We start from the raw sequence: 21,874 nt of genomic DNA, 5'->3' as shown, positions 1-21,874 counted from the left end.
CAGTGTCATGACAGCAGCCTCAGCTCATTGGTTACTCATTCTTGTTTTTTTTCTCCAAGGGACACCAACTCTGTCTGGCTTCCCTGACAACAGTGCAATACCGTATTTGGCTACTTAACATTCAGCGGGGTGCTGTTTTACACATCATAAAATCCTCAATAATTAGAGAAGATAAATAGAAGATAAACAGCTCAGAGTCTATATTGATTATATAACTGTATCTTGAATAAGTTTGGGTAAACAGCTAAAATAACAAAACTTGGACTCCCAATATATATGGACTTAACTGTAGTTTACCATTATGAGTTGATAGGAAAGGGGCTATGTTAGAACTACATGCCAACATAGGAGTTGGCACTGGTGACATTATCATGAATTTGCACCAAATAGTTTCTTATTCTTGTTAGCCTAGGTGAATGGATCCCAAACTCTTTCTATCAAACTGATCAAAGCCAAGTTACTCAGTGCTTTGGAAAGAGGAAACTGTGAATATCAGTAAACTAGATGAATTTGCCTTGGGTACTGTACACTGGGGCCTTCCATTGTGTTTGTTAAGCCCAGGGACACATATACCTCATTATACTTTTTTGTCGTTTTTTGTGGTGGTCCCATCACTTGTTGCCACTGGAACAGACTTGCCATCTGATTTATACCATTTTATACTAGTCACAAATCAGTCCATCCCTTTCTCCTTCTGTGTTGCTCTGTGTTTCTCTCTCTCTGATTTTGCCGCCAGTAGGATGTGCATGTGTGCATGTGTGCATGCGTTGACAAGCACATGTGTGTCTGTGATGAAGCCACACCACCCCGTAGTTCCACTTGGGAACCACTGGCATAAGTTGTGAAATAAAAATGTGTCAGATTTAGCTTAGGTTATATGCTATCTTTTTTCTGTCACCATGGACATAATATTTAACAGGGGACCTAGTTGATTAACCCCATGCCTGACCCTAATTGTATGTAAGCCACAGCAGTGGATCAAGTGGATGTGAAGTCTGATCCCATTTGAGATATGTTCAAAAAGCTTTAACTCCTTTAACACTGCAGAGAACTGCAGGTCACAGTAACCCAGACAGTGACAGGATCAAATCTTCAGTATTCACAGCTTCATCATAAAAAAAAAGATAAAAGTAAAAAAGAAAAAAAAAATCAATGACAGGAGGAAGGAGAAAGTACTGGCTAAAAATGGAGGAAGGAGACTAATGAAGAAAAAGCGAGGGAATTGCCCCTGATAGCAGCAGAGAGGCTGGCAAATAACTGAGATATGGTAGTTAAGGGTGATGAGGAGAAGAAATGAAGAGCAAATAATAAGAGATGGAGGCAAAGAGAAAAAGGGAGAGGACAGAATGTGAGAAACATGAAGTGCATGGCTAACGAAAACCTTATGTAGGTCTGTGAGTCTTTAAGATGATCTGTTTAGAAATGTTACCCAAATGAGTCGCATTGCTGAAAGTAGAGAATCATTAGGTGTTCCCTCTTATTAGATGTACTATACATTTTGTATCTGACATGTATAGTTATACTGTAACTGTAGCACTGGTTTATATATATGTACTGTTAAATAGAGCTATAGTTTAACAATTTAGATGTACCGGTTGTGAAATACAAATCTTTTTTTTTTTTAAACTATTTTCTTCATTTCAAAAAAATATTAATTTAATACACTATACAGCTTTAGGTTATTATGTACTTTGTAGTTATTAGGTACACCACTATAACTGCTTTAGTTATACTTCACACAGACACCCTACAAGAATCACAAAAACCTAGCATAGGTTTAACACAGCTAGACATGCACTGGAAAGTCAGTGGGAAGGATTTTCCTGACCTAATCTGTATTTAGGATTGTATAGGCAGAACAAACATCAACAACATCAGGCAGACCAGAGAGACATATGCAGTCTGTTCACATTACCATAATTGGAACCTTTACTACAATAAAGGTTCCAAGAGAGCTCAACGTTTAACTTGAGAAAAAATGTGCAAAACATAAATTAAGAAAATGCTTACTTTCATTTGAGAACGGCTGCACTGCACTACTCAAGTAAACATAAAACATTCTGCAAGAAGAACAATTCAAATAATTATCCATTTCTTTAATCTGCATGCCACAAATCCTTCATAACATTATAGGCAGCTCCATAAGCAATTGCATCTAACTAGTATTCCCACTCTTTACCTGGAAATGGGTAAATTTAAGAATCGAAAGTTAACCTTTCTTGCCTGATAGCCACTAAAAATCAGACAGAAGCCTTAAGTAGTTTGTGTATGTATAGTTTTTTTTGCAATTTGCAGTCAATATGCAAGATTTTTTATTAAGAATTGTTAAATAATAATAAGCACAAAACGGAAGTTATTTTTCTGCTCATTCTACTCACCAGTAGCAAATGTCAGTAACTCCTATGTTGGCATTTGCTTTATTGTGCTATATATTGCGTCTTACCAGCTGAGTTTCTAGGTTTGCCCATCATGTTCATAACATTGTAGTCACCACATGTGTCTGACAGTTTGACACTACTAAAAATAAGCTACACTCACCACAAAACAAGCAACAGTCAGACCATCCGACAGGGTTTAAATAAATAAACGCATCGAGAAGAAGACAAAGGCAAAAAGTTAAATTATTAACAAAACTGTCAGCAGCAAACAGAGTTTAGATAACAATGCTGATCGGACTTTGACTTATTGTTTTTACCTACGTTTTGAGCTCATAATGGATAAGAAGAAAGATTTCAGGTGTTCAAAATGTTTTTATTCTTTCAAATTACATAACTGTAGGTGGTAAATGAGCTCCAGATTAGCAGGCAGAGGACATATATAATCAAAACTGAAACCTGGGTAATGGGGCAAGGTGCATAGGTGGTTGTAGAAAGAGGTGGACGCTGCAGCTTTTGTGGGATGATGATGCACTGACCTCATTCCTGAAGACGAACTTGACAGGTGTTGATGAATTGTGTCTCTCCCTGTATGGAGGTTCGTGGTGAATAATATTCACAGAGCACCACAAGATAGTGCAGCCTATCCACATGACTCTCCATCAGTTATGTACCACATGGTGACTTGCCTGCCCATGTCCTTCAATTTCATACATGGTCCTTTTCCTCCATATAGTGGAGTGTTAAACCATGTTAAATCTGTTCATTCTATCTTTAGTAACAGCATGGCGCATGGTTTTAGGGTTGCTATAAGTAATCTTCTTAAAAAGTCACTCATTCATTCAAGTGTTTTAGCTATATCCAGCTTTCACTGTATTTCTACTTTTTAAAGCTGTTGTAAATCAGTTATGTAACCATTTAAGCAGGAATGATTTTCAGTTAAAATTTAGGGCACATTATATTGCTGAAAAAGCACTAGTGAAAGTCATCAGTGATTAGTGATGGGTATTCTCATTGCCCTTGACAGTAGATGTATCTCTGCACTTGTCCAGTTAAGTCTTAGTAATGTATTTGGGAGAGCTTTGGGCATGTCTTTGGGATTACAGAGAGCACACTAGGCTGGTTTGGATCTTGGGCAGGTCTGATTAGACTGGTCTGATTAGACTGGTCTGTGGTGGCCAGTGCACTCCTGTATCCTGCTGCATGCTGGGGCAGAAGGCTGAGAGTGGCGGATGCAGACACACTCTGCAAACTGATCCACAATGCCAGTGATGTAGGAATGAAGCTGGGCTCTTTGAACACAGTGTCAGAGAGGAGGATGCTGGCAAAATCGAAGACTATCCTGGACAACTCCTCCCACACAATTTAAGTGATCACAGTATAACAGAGGTAAATGGTTACAATAACTTAGAAAGTCTGAACACTCGGGAGGAATTATAAAGGTTGATGGCGTTCTGTGGTGTGTTTGGCCTGTCTGAAGAGTATTTTCAGGAACACACTCATTCTACCCTGTGTGTTGTTGTGCAATATTGTTTTTTAGGAATCTTACATGTTATTTTTTTATTCTTTGTATTTATGTATTGTATATTCTTATTCTGAATGGAAATTTAACCATTTCCATTCTTATATTACTTTATCCTATTTGTATTTGAGTCTGACACCTTGGAATTGTAACTTTATAGGAGCAACAGCAACAAAACTATTTTCTGTAATGGATAAATAAGCTGGGATAGGCTCCAGCAACCCTCATGACCCTAGTGAGGATAAGTGGTAGTAGAAGATGAAATGAAATTACTAAAGTGTTCTGATTCTGACTGTTTATCCTTTTTTCAGTGTTGATTAATTGTTGATCTCTTCTCCCTTCCTTTCTTTTCCTCTTTGTCTCGCAGGCACTATCATCTTTGCATGTGTCCTACATACTATTCATCCATTGGTCACTGGCCTATATTCCTTCAGTCTACTTCTTCCACCCGTCTCCTAACAAGCTCCCCTACTCCTTTATGTAAAACATTGCCCCTTTCAATCACACAGTGAAGTGAATCTTAACTACCAGTGTGTCTTTAATAATCTTACCTCTGCATTAAGCTTCTGTACGTAAACTGTACGCAACTTGGATGATTCACTGGAACAGTGAACTTGAGATGCTGCATGGCAGCAGCTGGGTGTGTGGTTAAGCATCTGCAGTAAAGACTGTGTATTCACAAACAGCAGCAGTACGAACATGCTGTAGACCCAGAGAAGTGATGTGTCCTTATTTGAGCAGACACACAACAGCTGCAAGGGAACTGAATAGAACAGATAAAAAAAAGCAGAACAAAGAAAAGACAGGATTTGATCATTCTCTCTGGATAAGAAGCAGATTCATATGTCCTCTGCTACGTGATCAATGAAAGCAGGAAAGAATATAAAGGCAGCTGATTTTTAACCAGATAATCAATACATTTAAACTGGCCTGTGAGGTGTCCTCTAATAAGCTAATGCCATCAAATGTTGCAGCTGACTGGAATACAACCTTGTTAGACTTGAAAACCAAACAGGTGTTTTGTTAAAGACTAACCCATCAAATTCACTTTGACCCAAGTTGTCTCGTCAGACTGACTGGAGCTTCTTTGTTGTGCTGCTTGTATTTTGAAAGATTTGGAGTTCATATAAAGGTGAGCTAATTTTGTATATAGTACCTCTTACCTTAGTACCTTTCTTTTATGTGTTACCATATATCAGCATCAGTGAACAATTGCTCATTATGGTTTAATATATTGGATTTGTCCTTCCCCGTGTGATGCCAATGTGATGTGAGGTTTTGCTTCATCCTCCACCTTTTTATCAAAGTGCAGCTGAGTGCCATGTGCATCCCGTGATCCTAAATGAAGTCCGCTGCTAAATAGATTTCCCATTTTTGATATAAATCCAAAGGCATTTCACACCCCATATATGAATTATTTCCTCATCCAGACATGTTCTGATTGGAGCGATCATAGTGCTGGTGTAATTTACCTTCTAGATCAAAATGAACCCGCCGGTGAATTGACCCTGTCAAGCAGTTGTTATCCATTGTCACAGCTGAGATCAAGCCTCGATAGAGTGAAGGTCATCCTCACTGTCTGAGGTGATCAGTTACTCTGTAGCAATCAACAAAATCTATTTTCCATCTCAGAGGTTGCGGGGGAGAAGATGGATGTGATGCACATAGACCGGTAATGATTTGGCAGTTTCCGAGGGACAAAGAAAATGGTTTCCCAACTCTTTAACTGTTCTTAGCCTCAACATAATATCTAGGTTCTTGTGGGAGTTCTGCACATTTTTTATGAACAAACAAACCTTTCCATATGATCAGTGGTACGGTAACGGTATGTTAATGACAGACTTGGTTAGGTTTGGTATGAAGTGTTAAGCTGTGATCAGTTATAATAAAAAAATAAAAAAAATATTTTATAGATATTTATTTTGACTTTAGACATTTTTGCTATCAGAATTATTATAATGTATGATTAATTTACATGTATTAGTAAAGTATTTGCTTGTCACAGTCAGCACAAAAGACCCCATGAGTGCTTAATAAAATGTGACCCATAACTACGAGTTGTTTTTTTCGTTAGTTTGCTTTTAATTTAAGACATAAAATGATGACTATCTAAGGTAATAATAATAATAATAATAATAATAATAATAATAATAATAATAATAATAATAATAATAATAATAATAATGAAATGTAAAAGTAAAAATGTAGTCAAACAAGGCTTGTAATGTTATCACAACAAGTAGATTCAAACCAGGAGTGAGGCCAACATGTTAGCCGAGTGCTAGCACCTTGGATAGCTATTAGCCTGAGCTAACATGGTACTGTGGATTTGGGTGGGCGGGTTTCACCAACCAGGCTTCCTTCAGTCTTTCCAAACACAACCCGATGCCCATTTCGGACTGTTCTAGTGTGACAACCAACATGGCAACCACTTAGGGCTACATTTTGCTCTTCAGAAATCTAATGTGTGATATCACGATGGGTTTGGCCATAGTAGATACAGAAAATGGGTCTTTGCGTCCTATGGGTACAGGGAGGGGCCTCTGTGGATCATCACACAGATACTGGAATGTAGTGAATTTGGAGGCCACATTTTTTTGAGTTGTTTTGTGTGTGTCTGTGTCAGACTGCATCCAGCTGGCTATAGCTGCTGCCTGACACAGGCACACACTAGGTCTGGTCTAGGTGGGTGATACATGTTTAAATAACGTCCATATGAATGCAAGGTCCAGGACCAGAACCTGAGGCAAAATTTTACTCAACATGAGGAATCATATGCCTTGTCTCCAAAATGACTGAAAATTTGATAGTCGTCTTGATTCTGTGGTGCATGGCCAGTGTTTATTGGTGGATAACAATTGTGAGAATTCTGATAACAACAAGCATATAAAGGCATTTCAAGGAAAACCATCTGTTGAAGAGATTTTATTAATTAACATGAATTATAATACATGTAAACATTTAGTAGTACCTCAGGCACTTTGAGGAGCTATCAAGTTTACTTTTCACGCACCTGTAGCAAGATTTCTGGCTTTCTAGTTGACCACTCCACACCTCTACCACACACAAGCAACTTTCTAAAGGGTCCTCATATTATTCTAATGAGTGCCTGTCAGAGTAAAAAAAAAATATTCTAGAAAAGTGATCCCAACATGGGTGCCTACAGTCCAACTTCCTCTTAGCTCTCCTCAGGCAGAGCAGGCGGCTGTTTGTCAAGGATGGTAGCCAGTGTTTTGAACGGGTGTCCCCAGTCACCAAGGGAGCTAAAATCCCCTGAGTCATCGATTACAAACGACTCTTCTATAGAGCTGAGGGAGCCAGCCACTGAGCCTTCACCCTCATAAGCGTAAGTCGCCAAAGAGTCGTAGGGTGGGGCCCTGTAACCCTGTTGGCTCTCCTCCAGTCGCTGTTCGATGAACTCCCTGATCATTTCAGCATCACCTTCAGTCACTCTCCCATGGGCAGAAAGTGAATTGTTGTTGTTCACAGTGGTGATGACACTAGCTGTTTGCCGATGGATGTCAGGCGACCGAATGCCGTCACAACGATTGCTGAGATGCAGCAGGACCCCATCGCCGTAGCCATTTTTGTCCTTTTTGGACATGCTGCTCTGAGAACTGGTCCGCTGGGAGTGTGTGTTGCGCAGAGTGCCCATGTCGAATGCATGAGTGTCAGCTTCACCACCGCCCTCATCATCGTAGTGAATGACGTTATCACGGATGTCCTCTTTTGATGTCATCAGAGTCTCTTTCTCTTTGTGATGCCTCTGACCCATGTATAATGCTGACATGACTGCAAGACAGAAAGAGAATGAAGTGATGGGTTTATTTATCTATTGCTGTATTTATTTGTCAGTATTTTGACTACAAAGCCTTGGATCCTTTAAAGAGGTACTCCAAGGTCAAATTTAGCGAAAGAAAGGGGCCATGATTTTTTTTTTTACTCACATGTGTGTTTTTGAAATAGTGTGACTTAATAAAGTGATGTATTCCTGTGTACATTTTAAGCCTTGAAGTCCCTGTCCTTTATACTGGTTAGAGCAATATTTACCACTTTCCAACTATTGAGATGTTTAAATGGGGCCACCTTCACTACAGTACTTATGTTGTTGTTACAGCAAATCAGTGCATTTCAGAAAACACACACAGGGATTTTGGGACAAATTTTGGAGCTGCCTTTGCATTATGGTATTTAGAGATGCCAGCAGAGTTTGATATGAGGGTAAAGTTAAGTAACAGTCAGGAAATTTACAGTGACTATCACAAGTATCACAACTATGTGCAAGCTATGTGCAAAAGCAATGTTGCCACTGTAGTGTGATTATGTGAATAGGTGAAAAGTACTGAAACTTTTATCTAATCTCTGATAATGAATAGGGCTCTTGTAGTGTTTTTGGTTCAAAAAACAGTAAAGTTAGATTTACATTTGTATTCACTGAATACACACACACACAGACACAATATAAAGTGCAGGAAAGAGCAAAAACCTAAATAAACTCTATATTTGGTTTGAGAACAGCACCAGTTCTCCTCATTACACTTGCGCACAGTTTTTTCAGGTTACTTAGCAGGTGTTCAGCCTCTAGGAGAAAATACCACAGATATTTTTTGGCTTTAGGCTGTCTCATAGTCTTTAGTCTATTTGTGTAACTCTCCAGTGACTCCGTGATGTTAAGATCAGAGCTCTGTGAGGCCCTGACACTACTTGTTACAGGTACAAACATCAATTTAAAGCTGCCAAGTCTTTTAAGCAGTGTTCTAATATAATGATGCAAATATATCTGTGTGTCTGCGTCTCAACTACAAGTTCAATGAAGCTGATGCTGATGTGACCACAGCAAACTGATGACATAAAATATCATATTGGTCCAGTGTGTGGGATTTACACTTCCAGTCAAAAATTTGGACACACCTTCTCATTGAATTTAATGAGAACGTGCGTCGAGACTTTTGACTGGTAGTGTAGGTGTTTTCAGTATTGTATAATCATCTGGATATAATGACTGTTGTATGTTTTTGTTCCACTGTGTTTTTAGTAGCCATGGTAAATCTTCTCTAATATTTAGAGGATGATGCAAGAGGTAGTCATGTGGATGCAATTTGATATTTCGTAGCTAGATACCAATATAAGTGACACTGCAACTTCACATACAATCTAAAGTCCAGTGTTAAGATTAATCATTTATTTAAAAAAACAACAACAAAAAAAAAACACACTGAATAAAACACCACAAAGTATGATTATTCTTTTTAATTTTCAGATGCAATTTGCATGAATTAGCACCAGCTGAGTTTGCTGCACATATCCACTTCTCAGTCATAATGATCCTACTGGTTAGTCTGATGTAAATATTACTAAAGGCTAATTTATTCTCCTGCTCTCAGTTGAATGCTTTCATTCTTTCAGATTACATATAATTTACAGTGCATTATCAGTATCTGTGATCATGGACATTTTATTCATTTTCAGTATAGTCACTGCATTTTGGAGGTAAAATGACCAGGACCAATGTGACAATTAATCAATGCATGTGTGAATATTTAAAGAACTTAGCACCTAAAATTATTACGGCTGCAGGGACTTGTAGAACTAAAAACTAAAACTCTAATTCTTAGTTCTGCGCCTATCACAAATCTGAAAAGGTACAATGAAGGTTTGGTAAATTTACTTTTACTTGATTCAGATGTTGTGTTATAACGTTACATTCTACAATAGAGGCGATGAATACAGACAATCCATTTGCTTCACACTGCACTCTAGTGCACTCTGTATTTATAGGGTAGTGATACCATGAAAGCATTTTTCCATATGGATGACAGGGATAACTGTAGTGACCAATAACTGTCTAAAACTGCGATGGGATTTTAGTAATGAATGAAGATAGACAAGCTAACAACTGCACTATATCCTAAAAATATCAACTTTAAAGGAAATGTTCCAACATGCAGCGGGAAAACAAAAAGTTGAGTTTTTTGTTCTGTTTTCACCTGAAATCAGAGAAGGACACAAACTGCCTAAATCAAGAGGAAGCAGCTTTGAACATAGTGAGGAGAAGGAATTTCTGCTGCTCCCGCAAGGTCTCAATTCATCTTACAGACACAGGACATTCATGGTAGCCTACTCACACTAATATCTTCTGAAGTGCTGCTGTTTACACGTCTCTCAATGCAAACTCTTTTACTGTGCAGCACCACTGGCATTGTACATGTTACAGTTTTGCTCTAGCATTTATGGGGACACAGATATACATATGGACCATCTATATTGTGCCTTTGTGTGGTAACATAAACCCATAACAGTGAGGACAAGTATGGTACCTGGGTGTTTGAAGAATTCTCTACAGCTTCACTGACCTCTTACACATTGCACACAGTCAGCTGATCTAGATTTACCATAAAATTATGAATTAGTGCTGCTTTAATGGTTCATTAAAATTATATTGTGGCTCCAAAATCAATAATGAGAATAGGGAGGACTAAAGCACTTATTATCTGGGATACAGTGGTCTCCTTCAACAATTTGCGCTCAATTGATTTTACAGGACACATGGGAGGTAGAAGCCTTATGATGTCATAATTTATTTCTGACAGTGAGTCCTACAGCTCAAAATAATAACCAGCTATGTTTGCCTGTAACTTCTCATAGTTAATTGGGGCAACTGTACAGTTGTGCTTTGCTTTGCACAACTTTCTGTTTCCCTCACAGGACAACACAAACCAGTTTCTGTGTATTGTGTCCCTCATCGGTTTCTGAAGCGGCCACAAAAGTAAAGGCACACAAATGGATTAGTGAGAACAGAAGGCTGCTTCAGAGACTGCAGATAAATGCAGCACAACACACAGTGTTGTGGATTAATTCACAAAACTTGGCTTATTCAATATCAGTAAGCAGCCTGGTTCATGAAGCATGCCTGCATTTACGCATGGCAATTCAACATGCGACACAAATAAGATTTTAGCTATTTAAGCTGTTTGAAATATTTTAATATATACAGTACATATGGCGTTCTACTAAATATAAAAATATGTCATATGACAGTGAAACATCACAAACAGTCCATTAATGTATAAAAACAGAAGAAGAACTTTGACAATGTAATTTTGTTTGGCAGCAATCTCCGGTAGCAGGTTGATGTCAGGTGTTTAAAGGTAATAAATATATTATTTAAAATGTATATATATATATAAATATAAAAAATAGATCATATAATCTCAGTCTGAAACAAGGGGTGGGTTAGCGTTCCTTCAGCAGCCATTTCACAGGCATGGGGAATGCTTAAGGTTGGTGACTAAGTAACTTATGACTATTTAAGTACCTCAGTCTAGACACAATGGCAGCAGTGTGCGTGTATGTGACTTTTTGCACAGTTATTAGGCACTGCAGCCTATAACACTGCCTATAGCTGCCACTGCAGCTGTTTAGTTTAGAGCAGGATTTGGGGTTTTGAAGACAATTTCCCTACAAACAAATATCCAATAATTGTGGTGCTGAGGCCATTGACTGGCTCTCAAAAAAAAAAAGAAAAACCTTTGGAACCAAGTCGCACTTGTGAAACGCTGGTGGTAGAGTGGTATAGTGGACTATAGCTGCCTGTAGAGTAGTTTTTTTGCGAATGTTTTTACTGAATTTCCCATGGGATAAATGATAAATGATCTAAAGAAATGATCTATCTTGAATCAATATCATAACCATTCACATATCCCTCCACTGACAGGATATTGGTAGGATGCTTAAGTTTGTACGATTCTGATTCAAACCATTCCTTCCAGTAATTATTTCCAGGATGAAAAAAATTACCCCCCAGGATAGCATCTGAAAATAAATAAATATCAAAAAAACAAGTCAGTCTTTTCAACGGTTTTTGAAAGGAATGAATCCACAAGATCCAGCCCCCTTCTAAGAGCCCATCTGTATTGCTGATGATGAGGAATATGTGCAGTTTATGAATCAGATGATTGTCATCGTCATCTTGCACTTTCCTGGAATATTTCAGTTGCTCAATAGAAAATTACTTCCAAAAGCTGATGGATGCTCTTTTAGTTCTGTTGCGCTGTGAGCAAACTCTTTGTAACCTCTAAACATAAGGTCTCTGAAACAAGCACAGATTGTAACTTAATTTTAAGACTCACAAAGTAAGCACTCAATGCAGATATGTCTGAAAAACAGTTTGTATTTATGTAGGGTCCTCAAAATTCTACAGTTTCAATGACTTAGAATAATTCACACAAGCGCACACACATTGACACACCAGTGCCAAGCATTGGGAGCATCTCTGGGTTCAATGTCTTGACATGTGATCGATGTCCTGGGGAATGTCTCAGCATAGACAACTTACCTACTGAGACCGAGCCACCCTGTCATTTTTTACATTCCAACAACCTTCTAAGATGCCTTTTTTTTTTTTTTTTTTCTGGTTTCCAAGAGTTTTTCTGCACTTTGGCTGAGGAATTCACCTTGCACAAACAGCTACAAAAACAGATTATGTAAGAAAATATCTATACCCTTTCAACTTTTAGAAAGTTGCTGGGGGGCTGGGGTCAGACCCTGCTGACACTGGGTAAAAAGGCAGAGTATACCCTGGCCAGTGAATCACAGCTTCTAAATTTTTATTTTAACCTTTATTAGTGAAAATGTGATAAAAGGAGGGTGAGACAAAAGACATAAGAAACATCCATACAATACAAAACAATCACATAAAACTAAACAGAAGCGTAGAAGCGACAAAACAGATTCGGATACAGGGGTGGAGCGTATTCAAGTATGTAAGTTATGGTTTCATAAATATTTCAATAGAAATTGCATCTTAAATAGTAATAATAAAAATATGTCCCCAAAATGGAACCACAAAGTATTGTGAATTTCCTTCAGAGGCACATCAGACTGGCTGGTGGTAACACAATATTTAGAGCTATCCAGGAAACACTAATGGGCAGCTAAGACTCAGTTAGACAGAGCGGGATATCAATGAACCAGGGGATTAGAGGTTTAATCCCCGGTACATGGATCACATGCTGGAGTGTCCTTGAGCAACACACTTGTACTTGATGTGTGAGTGTGCACCGCTTGTGTGAACCAATGGGTAGATTGTAACTGTAAAGTGCTCTGAGTACCAATAGAGAACTCTTTGACCACCACAAAAAATACACTAAGCAATAACTAAAACTTTTATATATTATCTGTGAAAGTCTCATGTTTCTAAAACTCTCATGCTACATTTAGAGATAACTACCATGTTATACACATAGCTGTGTGTTAAAATATATGCTGTTCATGTATGTGCCTCTTTGATGCTACTTTTAATTGCCCCCCCCCCCCTCCCCCCCCCCCCAACCACCACCATTGTCTGTTCCGTTTCTGATAACAAGCAAGCAAATTTCTTTGTACACTGTTTGTCCTGTCTACTGCTATATAATCAATAGGAGCAGGAAAACAAAGGCATTGCTTTAACCAGGCAATCAATGGTTTTAAACTGCCCTGTGAGGCCCCTTATGCCTGGCTGATTCCACCACTGCTATGCCACACTTGAATACACAACAATACTATTAGACAGCTGGAAGCACGGAAACTGGCAGTGAGAGTAGCAAATCCTCAGCAGAGTTTGAACTAATAACAGATTTCCGTCATTTCTTTCCCTTAAAATCCTAAAACTCAAATTCTGTGACATTTTGCATTGGATCAAATTTGTTCTGCTTGACAAGAAACTCCCAGGCTGGTTTTTGTTGCCAGTTTTCTCCTGTCCATGCCTGTTCAGAGCAACATCTCATGAGCCTCAACTGTGAGCATGAGCAAGAGTGTGATTGACTACCTTTTTTAGTTGTTGCAATGCACATAGAATTGACTTTGGTGGGCGGGGGTGGAATGTGTGCCATGCTACCACCATCCTCAACAGTGCAGACTTCAACAATCATTTCTATTCAGAACCCTTTGGTAGCCTAGCCAAACTGTGGTCGACTACAGTCCTGTTGTGGGACACATTATGGCGTATAGTAGTTCTTGACTAATATATAGTATGTATCTGCTTGTCTTTTAATCAATGCAACACAAGTTAAATGTTAGCTAACAACAATTGTCAGTACATTGATCAGGTCTTTAAAGAAATCGCCCATACTGTAGCCTTACAGTAATAAACAAGTACGGAAGTACAGAAACCGAATAATCCAATATCTCATGATCAATATATGATCTTTTCCACCCACATATCTTGAAAGTCCTCATTGGGAACACTGCATGCAGCATTATAAGGTCCTTATATGGTAACTTCCCCACCCCCACTCCATTAAGAAACCAATTGTCTGATCTTTGGAGCAGATCAGCACACAGAGAAAAACAACATCCCCCTGGGGTATGTGCTATTGAAACTAAACAAGGTCATAGGGGGGCTAGGTTAATGGGGACAGCTTGTACTTAGGTACAAAGAAGTTTCAGCATCTTTTTCATTCCAAGTGAAGACATAGAAAATAGAAATGTGTCTACCAGAGCCTCTCAGGTGAACTGCTTGCTACTAGAGGAATGACGACTTTACAAGCACTGTGAGAAGGAATGAGCGTGGCTCCAGAAAGCAGTTTTTAATCAGTCTGTGAAGTAGCAGAAGAGTAACTAAATCAGAAAATGTATGTTTAAATAATTTCAGCAAGATCAGCAGTAGTATTCTCTCGTACTGCAAGTTAGTATTAATAGGATTTATTCAGTATTGAAAGAAGAGTTGTAGGAGGCGGGGTTGTTGTCTTGGTAAATTACTGCAGGATGTATGAAGAAGAAAGCTACTCTTTGTCCTGAGAAACAATCATCCTGTACCTCACAAGCCAAGTAAAGATCAGGAATAGGGCTGACTCTTAAACCACAACCAAGGTAAATATAAGCAGCTCACTGTGAACGGGGTATAGGTAACAACTCCCAACAATTATTTTCATCATTACTGGTGATGTATTTGTATGTTCGATTGATGATTAACTGCCTTTTTTGGCTACAAAATAATGAGACTGGAATAACACATTTCATTCAGATTCACAGAAAATTTAAATGTCTCTTCTGAGACATGTGATTTGATAATCATCTAAGATGAAGTAGAATAGAATAGAATAGAATAGAATAGAATAGAATAGAATAGAATAGAATAGAATAGAAAAATACTTTATTTATCCCCTGGGGAAATTTAAGTGTCCAGTAGCTTGAACACAAACATACACAGACATCAACACAACACACCAACAAAAACAACAGTAGCTGGGTTTACAGGGAGCCTTATATTCTGATTACAATCAATTTAGAAGCCCAAATCAAATGAAAATGCTCCCTATAAACGCCTCAATCAGAATAAACTAACCCAAATTGAATGAAACTTGATTCAGTTTCACAAGGGTAGAATAGTCCTGCTCCCAAAACGATCGAAAGTCATGTAAATGGTGAATCGCAATGAAGTCAGGCTCCATTCTCTCTGCGCATGCTCTGTCTTGATGTAAATGCGCAGTGATGTTCGTGTAAAGTTTCCTCAACTGAGCTTGTTTTTAATAACAACTCCGAAATAATCAGACATTATTGCATGCCTAGACGGCAGAAAAAAATAGAGATATCTAACTGTTTAAAAATGCCCATCAAAAATGAATCGAAGCCAGGACAGACTGAAGCGTGGAACAAATTCAGAACCGCTGGAAAACCTTGAAGACTGGCTTCTATAAGGTTAACACAATAGCAGTTGTGGATATGACCCCACAAACTTTCCAAATCAAGCCATTGTTTTATTAATAAAACTGTAAAAACAATGGCTGTGTCTGAAATCACCCCCTAACCTATTTTGTAGTGTCCGAAATCTTAGTGGTCAAATTCTATGCCCTACATTGGCAGTCAAAATTTCCCATAAAGCATTGTGAAAAGTAGTCACCGTGTGATGGTCACTCAATGGGTGGTGGAAATCCCATCATGCATTGCGTCTCTAGCAGCATCTGCGTTAATGGCCGTTAGGTGAGACCAATGTTTGAAACTTTTTTAAAAGTTTTTTTTTTCATGAACATCACATATTTGTTTACAAAATCATCACGTTTTATTAACGTGTAAATTATAATGGGATAACCAGGGTAGCCGTGGCAGTCTGTCACGTAACGATGCGACAGCAGTGATGTCATTAACTACGTGTCAAACGATGATATGTGTCGTGTGACTGTATATATATATATGTATCCTAAAGCTGTTGTGACTGAGCTCAGATATAGTGCATTATATAGTGGGGATTCCACTCACCTGCCTCTGCCTTTCTCCCCTGTCCAACAAACGCAATATTACCAACATGATATATATATATATATATATATATATATATATATATATATATATATATACATATATATATATATATTATATATATATGTCTCTCTGTCAGGCAAGAAAAAAGTAGATCATATTAGAAGCTACTAGCCCACCCCCTCTCTGTTTTTATGCACTCTTTCGGTTATCCTTCCGCTCTACAGAGGACACCAATAAAGAAGGCGCATTGCCCTCAGGAGGACATGAATTCTTTTTCTGACATGCAGTCAGTCAGAAACCTACATGCAGCTCTCTATACTGGGGTAATGGAACACACGCACACACACGTATGAACAGAAGTATGGGCACACGCATGCTTAGACACTTGGTGAGAGCTGAATACTCGTGCCCTGCTTGTTTCCACTGTGGACAGGTGGTTATGTAACTAATTCTCTAACAAAAGCAGAAGTGATGTGAGATTATAGGAGGGGGAAGCTTCAGCAGCCTCCCATGATAATTAAAGGGTTGTCATGGGTTGCTGGCACCCTCTAGTGTTACATCATATGAATTCAAAAATTCAATTCAATTCAATTCAATTTATTTTTAAGATTGTAACCTGTCACATATCAAGAGGTAAAATGTACATTGGTGTACTGTTAAGATAGATTATTACACTGGCAAATGAATCAAACTCAGTCACAACACAGTGCACGTAGCAATAGCCTCATCATTGTTTAGATGGGTGACTTACCGATCAGCAAAGCTACACACAGAAGAATAGCCATCAAAGCTCCAGTGCTGAGGCCCACAGGCAGAAATATGGCCTCTGCAGAGCAGGTCAGCAGCGAGCCCCCGGCCTCGCAGGAACACACTCGGATGGTGAGGGTGGCTGTGCTGCTCTGGGCAGGGTAACCGCTGTCTTCAACCACGACCGGAAGAATGTAGACATCCTGCAGTCGCTGCTGGAAGCCTGAGCGTCGCGTCACAATGGCAGCGGTGTTGTCTGGAATGCAACAGAAATGGTGTTACATCATGGAAGATGCTTCAGCATCAACACAGCAGAAGTGTTCGCCTTAGAAGACAGGCCTGGTGCTGGTCCATATCAACCCTTCTCAGTGGTAGATTAGTGAACACATGATGCCCTAGGGAGCATTTGTGGCAACTTGACGTGCCTCAGGGTTTGTTCCACAGAACTGTCTGCTATGTCTTCCCCAGAGACTTTCTGGTAACGGGCGTGATGTTTAGAATCTTTACTGTGGCATACAGTGATAGACAGTCCTTTGATGCTCAAGGACAAAGCAGAAAAAGAAACACAAGCAATCAGTGTTAAGACTTTTGTCAGATCTTAGGAACTCCAGCCACAGTTAGCAGACAAGGAAAAACAAATCAGGCTCAATCATTAATGTATTACACGAGAACTGGATACTAATACAATCAATCAATGAACTTCACAATGACAACTAAATCATTTTCGTATGTTGTACAAAGCTTTTAGGACAATGAAAGTTTCATCATTCGTAAATACAGAATACAAAGTGTAATACTTATCAAATGTAGTTGTTTGGGGTTGGAGATGTGCCATCAACAGCTTTACAAATGCCTCTGAGGGCACAGTGTGGCCTACTGCTCAACCTCTGATATGTTTGTAATTTTTCACAGTTTTACTTTATATACTCTGTAAGGATACTCTCAAAGGGCAAAACTAGTGAAAAATCAAGGTGAGAAGGACAGAAAAATACTTGTGACTTTTGTGACATAAGCATTTAGAAAGTAAGAGAACAGGAATGTGTTTAGTGTGGTCATGGGCTGTCCAAGACTGAATTTAACTGCTCTTTTGCAACAGTTTTCTTGCCTGTATTATAAATATTATGTTTATACTGGCCCATTCAAAAACAGTAATATTGGATAGATAATGGACATTAGATATGACATGTTATAGTTCATTGTATATATGAACTATAACATGTATATAGTTAATTTTTCATGTATTTTTTATTCTTATTTATTTATACTTATTTTTTCAACAATCTGCTAGCATAATATTTCATACTGAAACAAAAACAGTGCAGCTTACACTGAGAGCACGAGTTTAAAAACATGTTCCTTTCTTTCAAACTACAGATTTAGACTCCTTTTAGGCTGATGTGTGCGCGTTCCACTGTGCTTGTCAGAAAAGATCAATTCTCACCCAAGTAGACAGAGATGAACCCTGACAAGGAAGAGACCATTAAGGCACCTTGTTCCTGTAACGCACACACCCACACATGCAAACACACACACGCTCCAGTTCCCTTTGTTGGCTGCAGGCCTGTTTGTCTGACCCTATCAGACGTGATGCTGACCGTAAAGGTACAAAAACACACAAATATGACAATGCACATTGGAGATACACTGCAGCGGAAAACAGAGAAGGTCAAGAGAGGATTTGTTGTCTCCCACCAGACATTCAGAGGCAACAGAGACAGATGTGTAGTTTCTATGTTATCAAGGATGTGAGTCGAGTTGAACACAGCGTTCAAGTCCTCCTAACAGAGAGGTTTTCAGGTAACAAAAACCTTCTGTTTGAGTCGGAGGATGAGGGTTGTCATCCTTTTCCTAGTCCAGTACTGGTTCAGTGTGAATCCTGAGCATTACCAAGTGCATAGAATCCAGGTGAAGCTCATCACTGGAAGGCACTGGTACTTTACATCCATCCCCAGTGAGCAATGACAAGGACTCACTTGAGACACAGTACTTTAATTTTTTTTTAACTAATGTTTATCCTGTATATATATATGATTTGTATGTGGTAAGGTCTTGTCACCATAGTACTGTTATAATTAAATAAGGATTTCATCACATTTTGGCTTACTGTAATCCTGAGATATAAACCACATATTGGTGGCTCTTGCAGATTTTAAGAGGTAGTAAAATGGAGGATAGCTGCAGATTCAGTAGATAATACCCAGCATTTCTTCCCCTTCTTGTTTTGTCTTACTTCCAAAATCTCGAACAGTGAAGTTTCTGTTGCGGAGCTCTTTGGGGGACTTGAAGAAGAACCTCTGACCAATGGGGGGAAGGTCCTGGTCCACAGCACTGACCATCTGGATCACCTTGTGAGGAAACAAAGAGATAATCACTGTCAACTCAGTTCTGGTGCCTAGTAGGGAAAATGCCAGGAAACAGTTCATTTTACCATTCTGAATAAGAGATTTGACAATTGCGATGAACAGTATGTACAAATTATATCTAAAGATGTAATCTGAGTAGATACAGTCAGTCAAGTAGATACAGTTCAGTTTACCTGCCCAACTCTGGAGTTTTCACAAACGAATGTATCTGACGGAACAGCCAGCTCAGGAGGGAACTCATTCACATCCAAGACGTTAACTGTCACTGACGCTTTGGTGAACAGCAGAGGGTTGTCTGGAAGGGTCAGCAGGAAGTCGCATATGATTATACACTCAGTCACATAGCCTAAAGCATTAATCATCTATCCATCTGTGGCTTCAGCAGAAATGATGTCCAGAGACTTTAAGACAAGAGGTCAGTGATCTATAGCAGGCTTAGCTGTTACAGTCTTTGCAAATCGTGGCTGCATGAAATGATCGACTGTACATATTATTGTCCAGCTAAATTGACAAATGTATTCGAGGTATGTGTCATGTAACCAACACTTTTGAGGTTGAGGTTGAAGGAACTTTTGTATTACTGAGTCGTTGTTTATATTACATTTAAACACACTTTCAAGCCATTTCAAATTGTGCTGCAATGAGTTCACACATGATGGCAAATCCTTTCCTTGAGACTGTAGTCTGAATACATGGATGTATTGTTGGTATACAAATGAAAGCAGAGCTGGGAGGTGAGAATTGATGTATGTTTTAAGGTTCCAATCTGGGAAGTTGATGATATTGTCAGAAAATAACAAGTAACAAGATTAAGAACCTTGAAAAGAGGTTTTGAGATAAGAGTTGAGCTTTGTGCAGATCTCCAATATTACAAATGTTATGGGCGCAGTCAAATAAATAAGAAACAGCGGCAGCAATTTCAGTGACTGAGACTCATAATGGTTCCATCACTTTAACACAGACTTCCCTGACTATGTTTATTTATTGCATTCCACCTTAAATAAAAAGGTGTGCCTGGCAGTTTCCTTGAGGAAACACCACAAACCAAAAGCAGCAACATTAACAGTAACCTAAAGTTAGACAAGTGAGTTAACAGTGCTATCCATCCAGAGCAAAGCCTGTCAGATCATCAGTAATACTGACATCATATTTCGTTTTGTTATTTTGTATTGTAAAAGGTTCATCTGAAAATAGATGACAATGGATGTACTATTACAGGTTCTCTGTTTCAGTTTTTCTATTTCAGTAATATTTATAGTGTCAATACAATATTGTCTCAGGGTGCTTTAACCCAGAGCCTGAAACCCTCAGACCAAGCACTAGAGGATGATAGGAATGGAGTTGGCTATATTTCACATAATCAATTTTCACTGGGTGCATTGTGAATATCATTTGTGTAAATGATTTGATGAATACATGATTAATAGATGCACCTTGTGTGTACCTGCACCTGCTATAGTTCCAGCTGGACATAATGCTGAGTTTCATGTTGAGTTTTAATTAACTCCAGGACAGTATATTACCCTGAGTACCTGGAGAAAACCCACACAGACACGCACATGGAAACTCCACCCAAAAAGGCCTGAGCTCGACTCAAACCTGGACCTTCTAGTTAAAATAATATAATATAGTATATATAATACAGAAGTTACAGACTTGTGAGTGATACCATATCTCTCCCACCATCCCACCAGTGCCATTAAACTGAGCTAAATTAGGCCATACACAAAGTATTGGCGCTGTTCCTTTCCTGCTGAGAACAGTTGCCACATCACCTGTGGCCACTAGATGGAGTCAACTGCTCATGATTCCAGCTTCACGTGTACTGCTGCGTGTATTGAGCCTCATCTCAAACACCTGTTCAGTAATACCTAGCCATTTCAGACGATTTAACAGAGGAAATCTTGCTTTTTCACCCAGAAACTGATTGTGATGATGTCTTAGGGTTTATACCGCTACTCGTCCAGTAAGGATAGTTGGCACGTTTGTGACTTGTAGCCCTGTGCCTCTTCAAGAGGCTTAAACTGTGTCAGGAAATCATATGGTCTGGATGAGTTAAGCTGCTTGCTCAAATTTACTGTATTTTTTTTCCCCACCGCAGTTTCTACTGCGGCAGCTGCACTATAACTACGAGACAAGAGCACAGCCATATGCTATGAGGAAGAAATGCACTCACTTACACGTTCGGTGAAATCAAATCGAAGAAAAACAACAGTAGAACCCAGAGCAATGTTTAAGAGTGAAAGTAAATTTCCACAGTTGTGTAGCCTTAAGAAAACCGCGAATCAGTGAGGCTAACTGAAAAAAGGCTTCAATATGCCAGGGAGCATGAAGATTGAACTCTGGCAGACAATATGAAGTAAACTAGAAAATGTGCTAACTGCACATATTAACTTTCAGTGTCATAGAAAGACGTAATGACTGCAACCAAAACTGGTCAAATATCAACTCCTTGTGTTGCTAGTCTCCTCTCAGGATTTGATGTTGTGTTGAAAAGAACGTCTCCTGGTTTTGCGTACCCTTTAAAAATAAGCTTAATTTTCCAACATTGTTACTTTTAATAAACCTCAATATTATTCGTCTTCTGTTTCAGCCTGCTATTGATGACGATTCCAATTTTTTAAACACGT

The 21,874-nt window shown here is 38.8% G+C and overlaps 2 protein-coding genes across 2 annotated transcripts in view; both read right to left on the bottom strand.

Annotated features, from left to right (window-relative positions):
* Positions 1 to 3,027, bottom strand: part of LOC125011350 (cadherin-18-like) — a 113,602-nt gene extending 110,575 nt beyond the window's left edge. The window contains exon 1 of the mRNA XM_047590521.1: positions 2,915 to 3,027. The gene's annotated coding sequence lies outside the window, so the exon portion shown is untranslated. The remainder of the gene's footprint in view (positions 1 to 2,914) is intronic.
* A 3,780-nt stretch (positions 3,028 to 6,807) lies between these two features.
* cdh12a (cadherin 12, type 2a (N-cadherin 2)) overlaps positions 6,808 to 21,874 on the bottom strand; it is a 64,886-nt gene continuing 49,819 nt past the window's right edge. Inside the window, exons 10-13 of the mRNA XM_047588446.1 lie at positions 19,418 to 19,539; positions 19,112 to 19,226; positions 16,886 to 17,137; positions 6,808 to 7,689 (exon numbers count right to left, since the gene is read on the bottom strand). Of these exons, the coding sequence (XP_047444402.1) occupies positions 7,076 to 7,689; positions 16,886 to 17,137; positions 19,112 to 19,226; positions 19,418 to 19,539 (1,103 nt within the window). The 3' untranslated portion in view covers positions 6,808 to 7,075. The remainder of the gene's footprint in view (positions 7,690 to 16,885; positions 17,138 to 19,111; positions 19,227 to 19,417; positions 19,540 to 21,874) is intronic.

This window comes from Mugil cephalus, chromosome 7 (genome assembly GCF_022458985.1).
Source record: "Mugil cephalus isolate CIBA_MC_2020 chromosome 7, CIBA_Mcephalus_1.1, whole genome shotgun sequence".
NCBI lineage: Eukaryota > Metazoa > Chordata > Actinopteri > Mugiliformes > Mugilidae > Mugil > Mugil cephalus.
The sequence above is the reverse complement of the archived record's forward strand: the minus strand, read 5'-3'. Positions and strand labels throughout refer to the sequence as shown.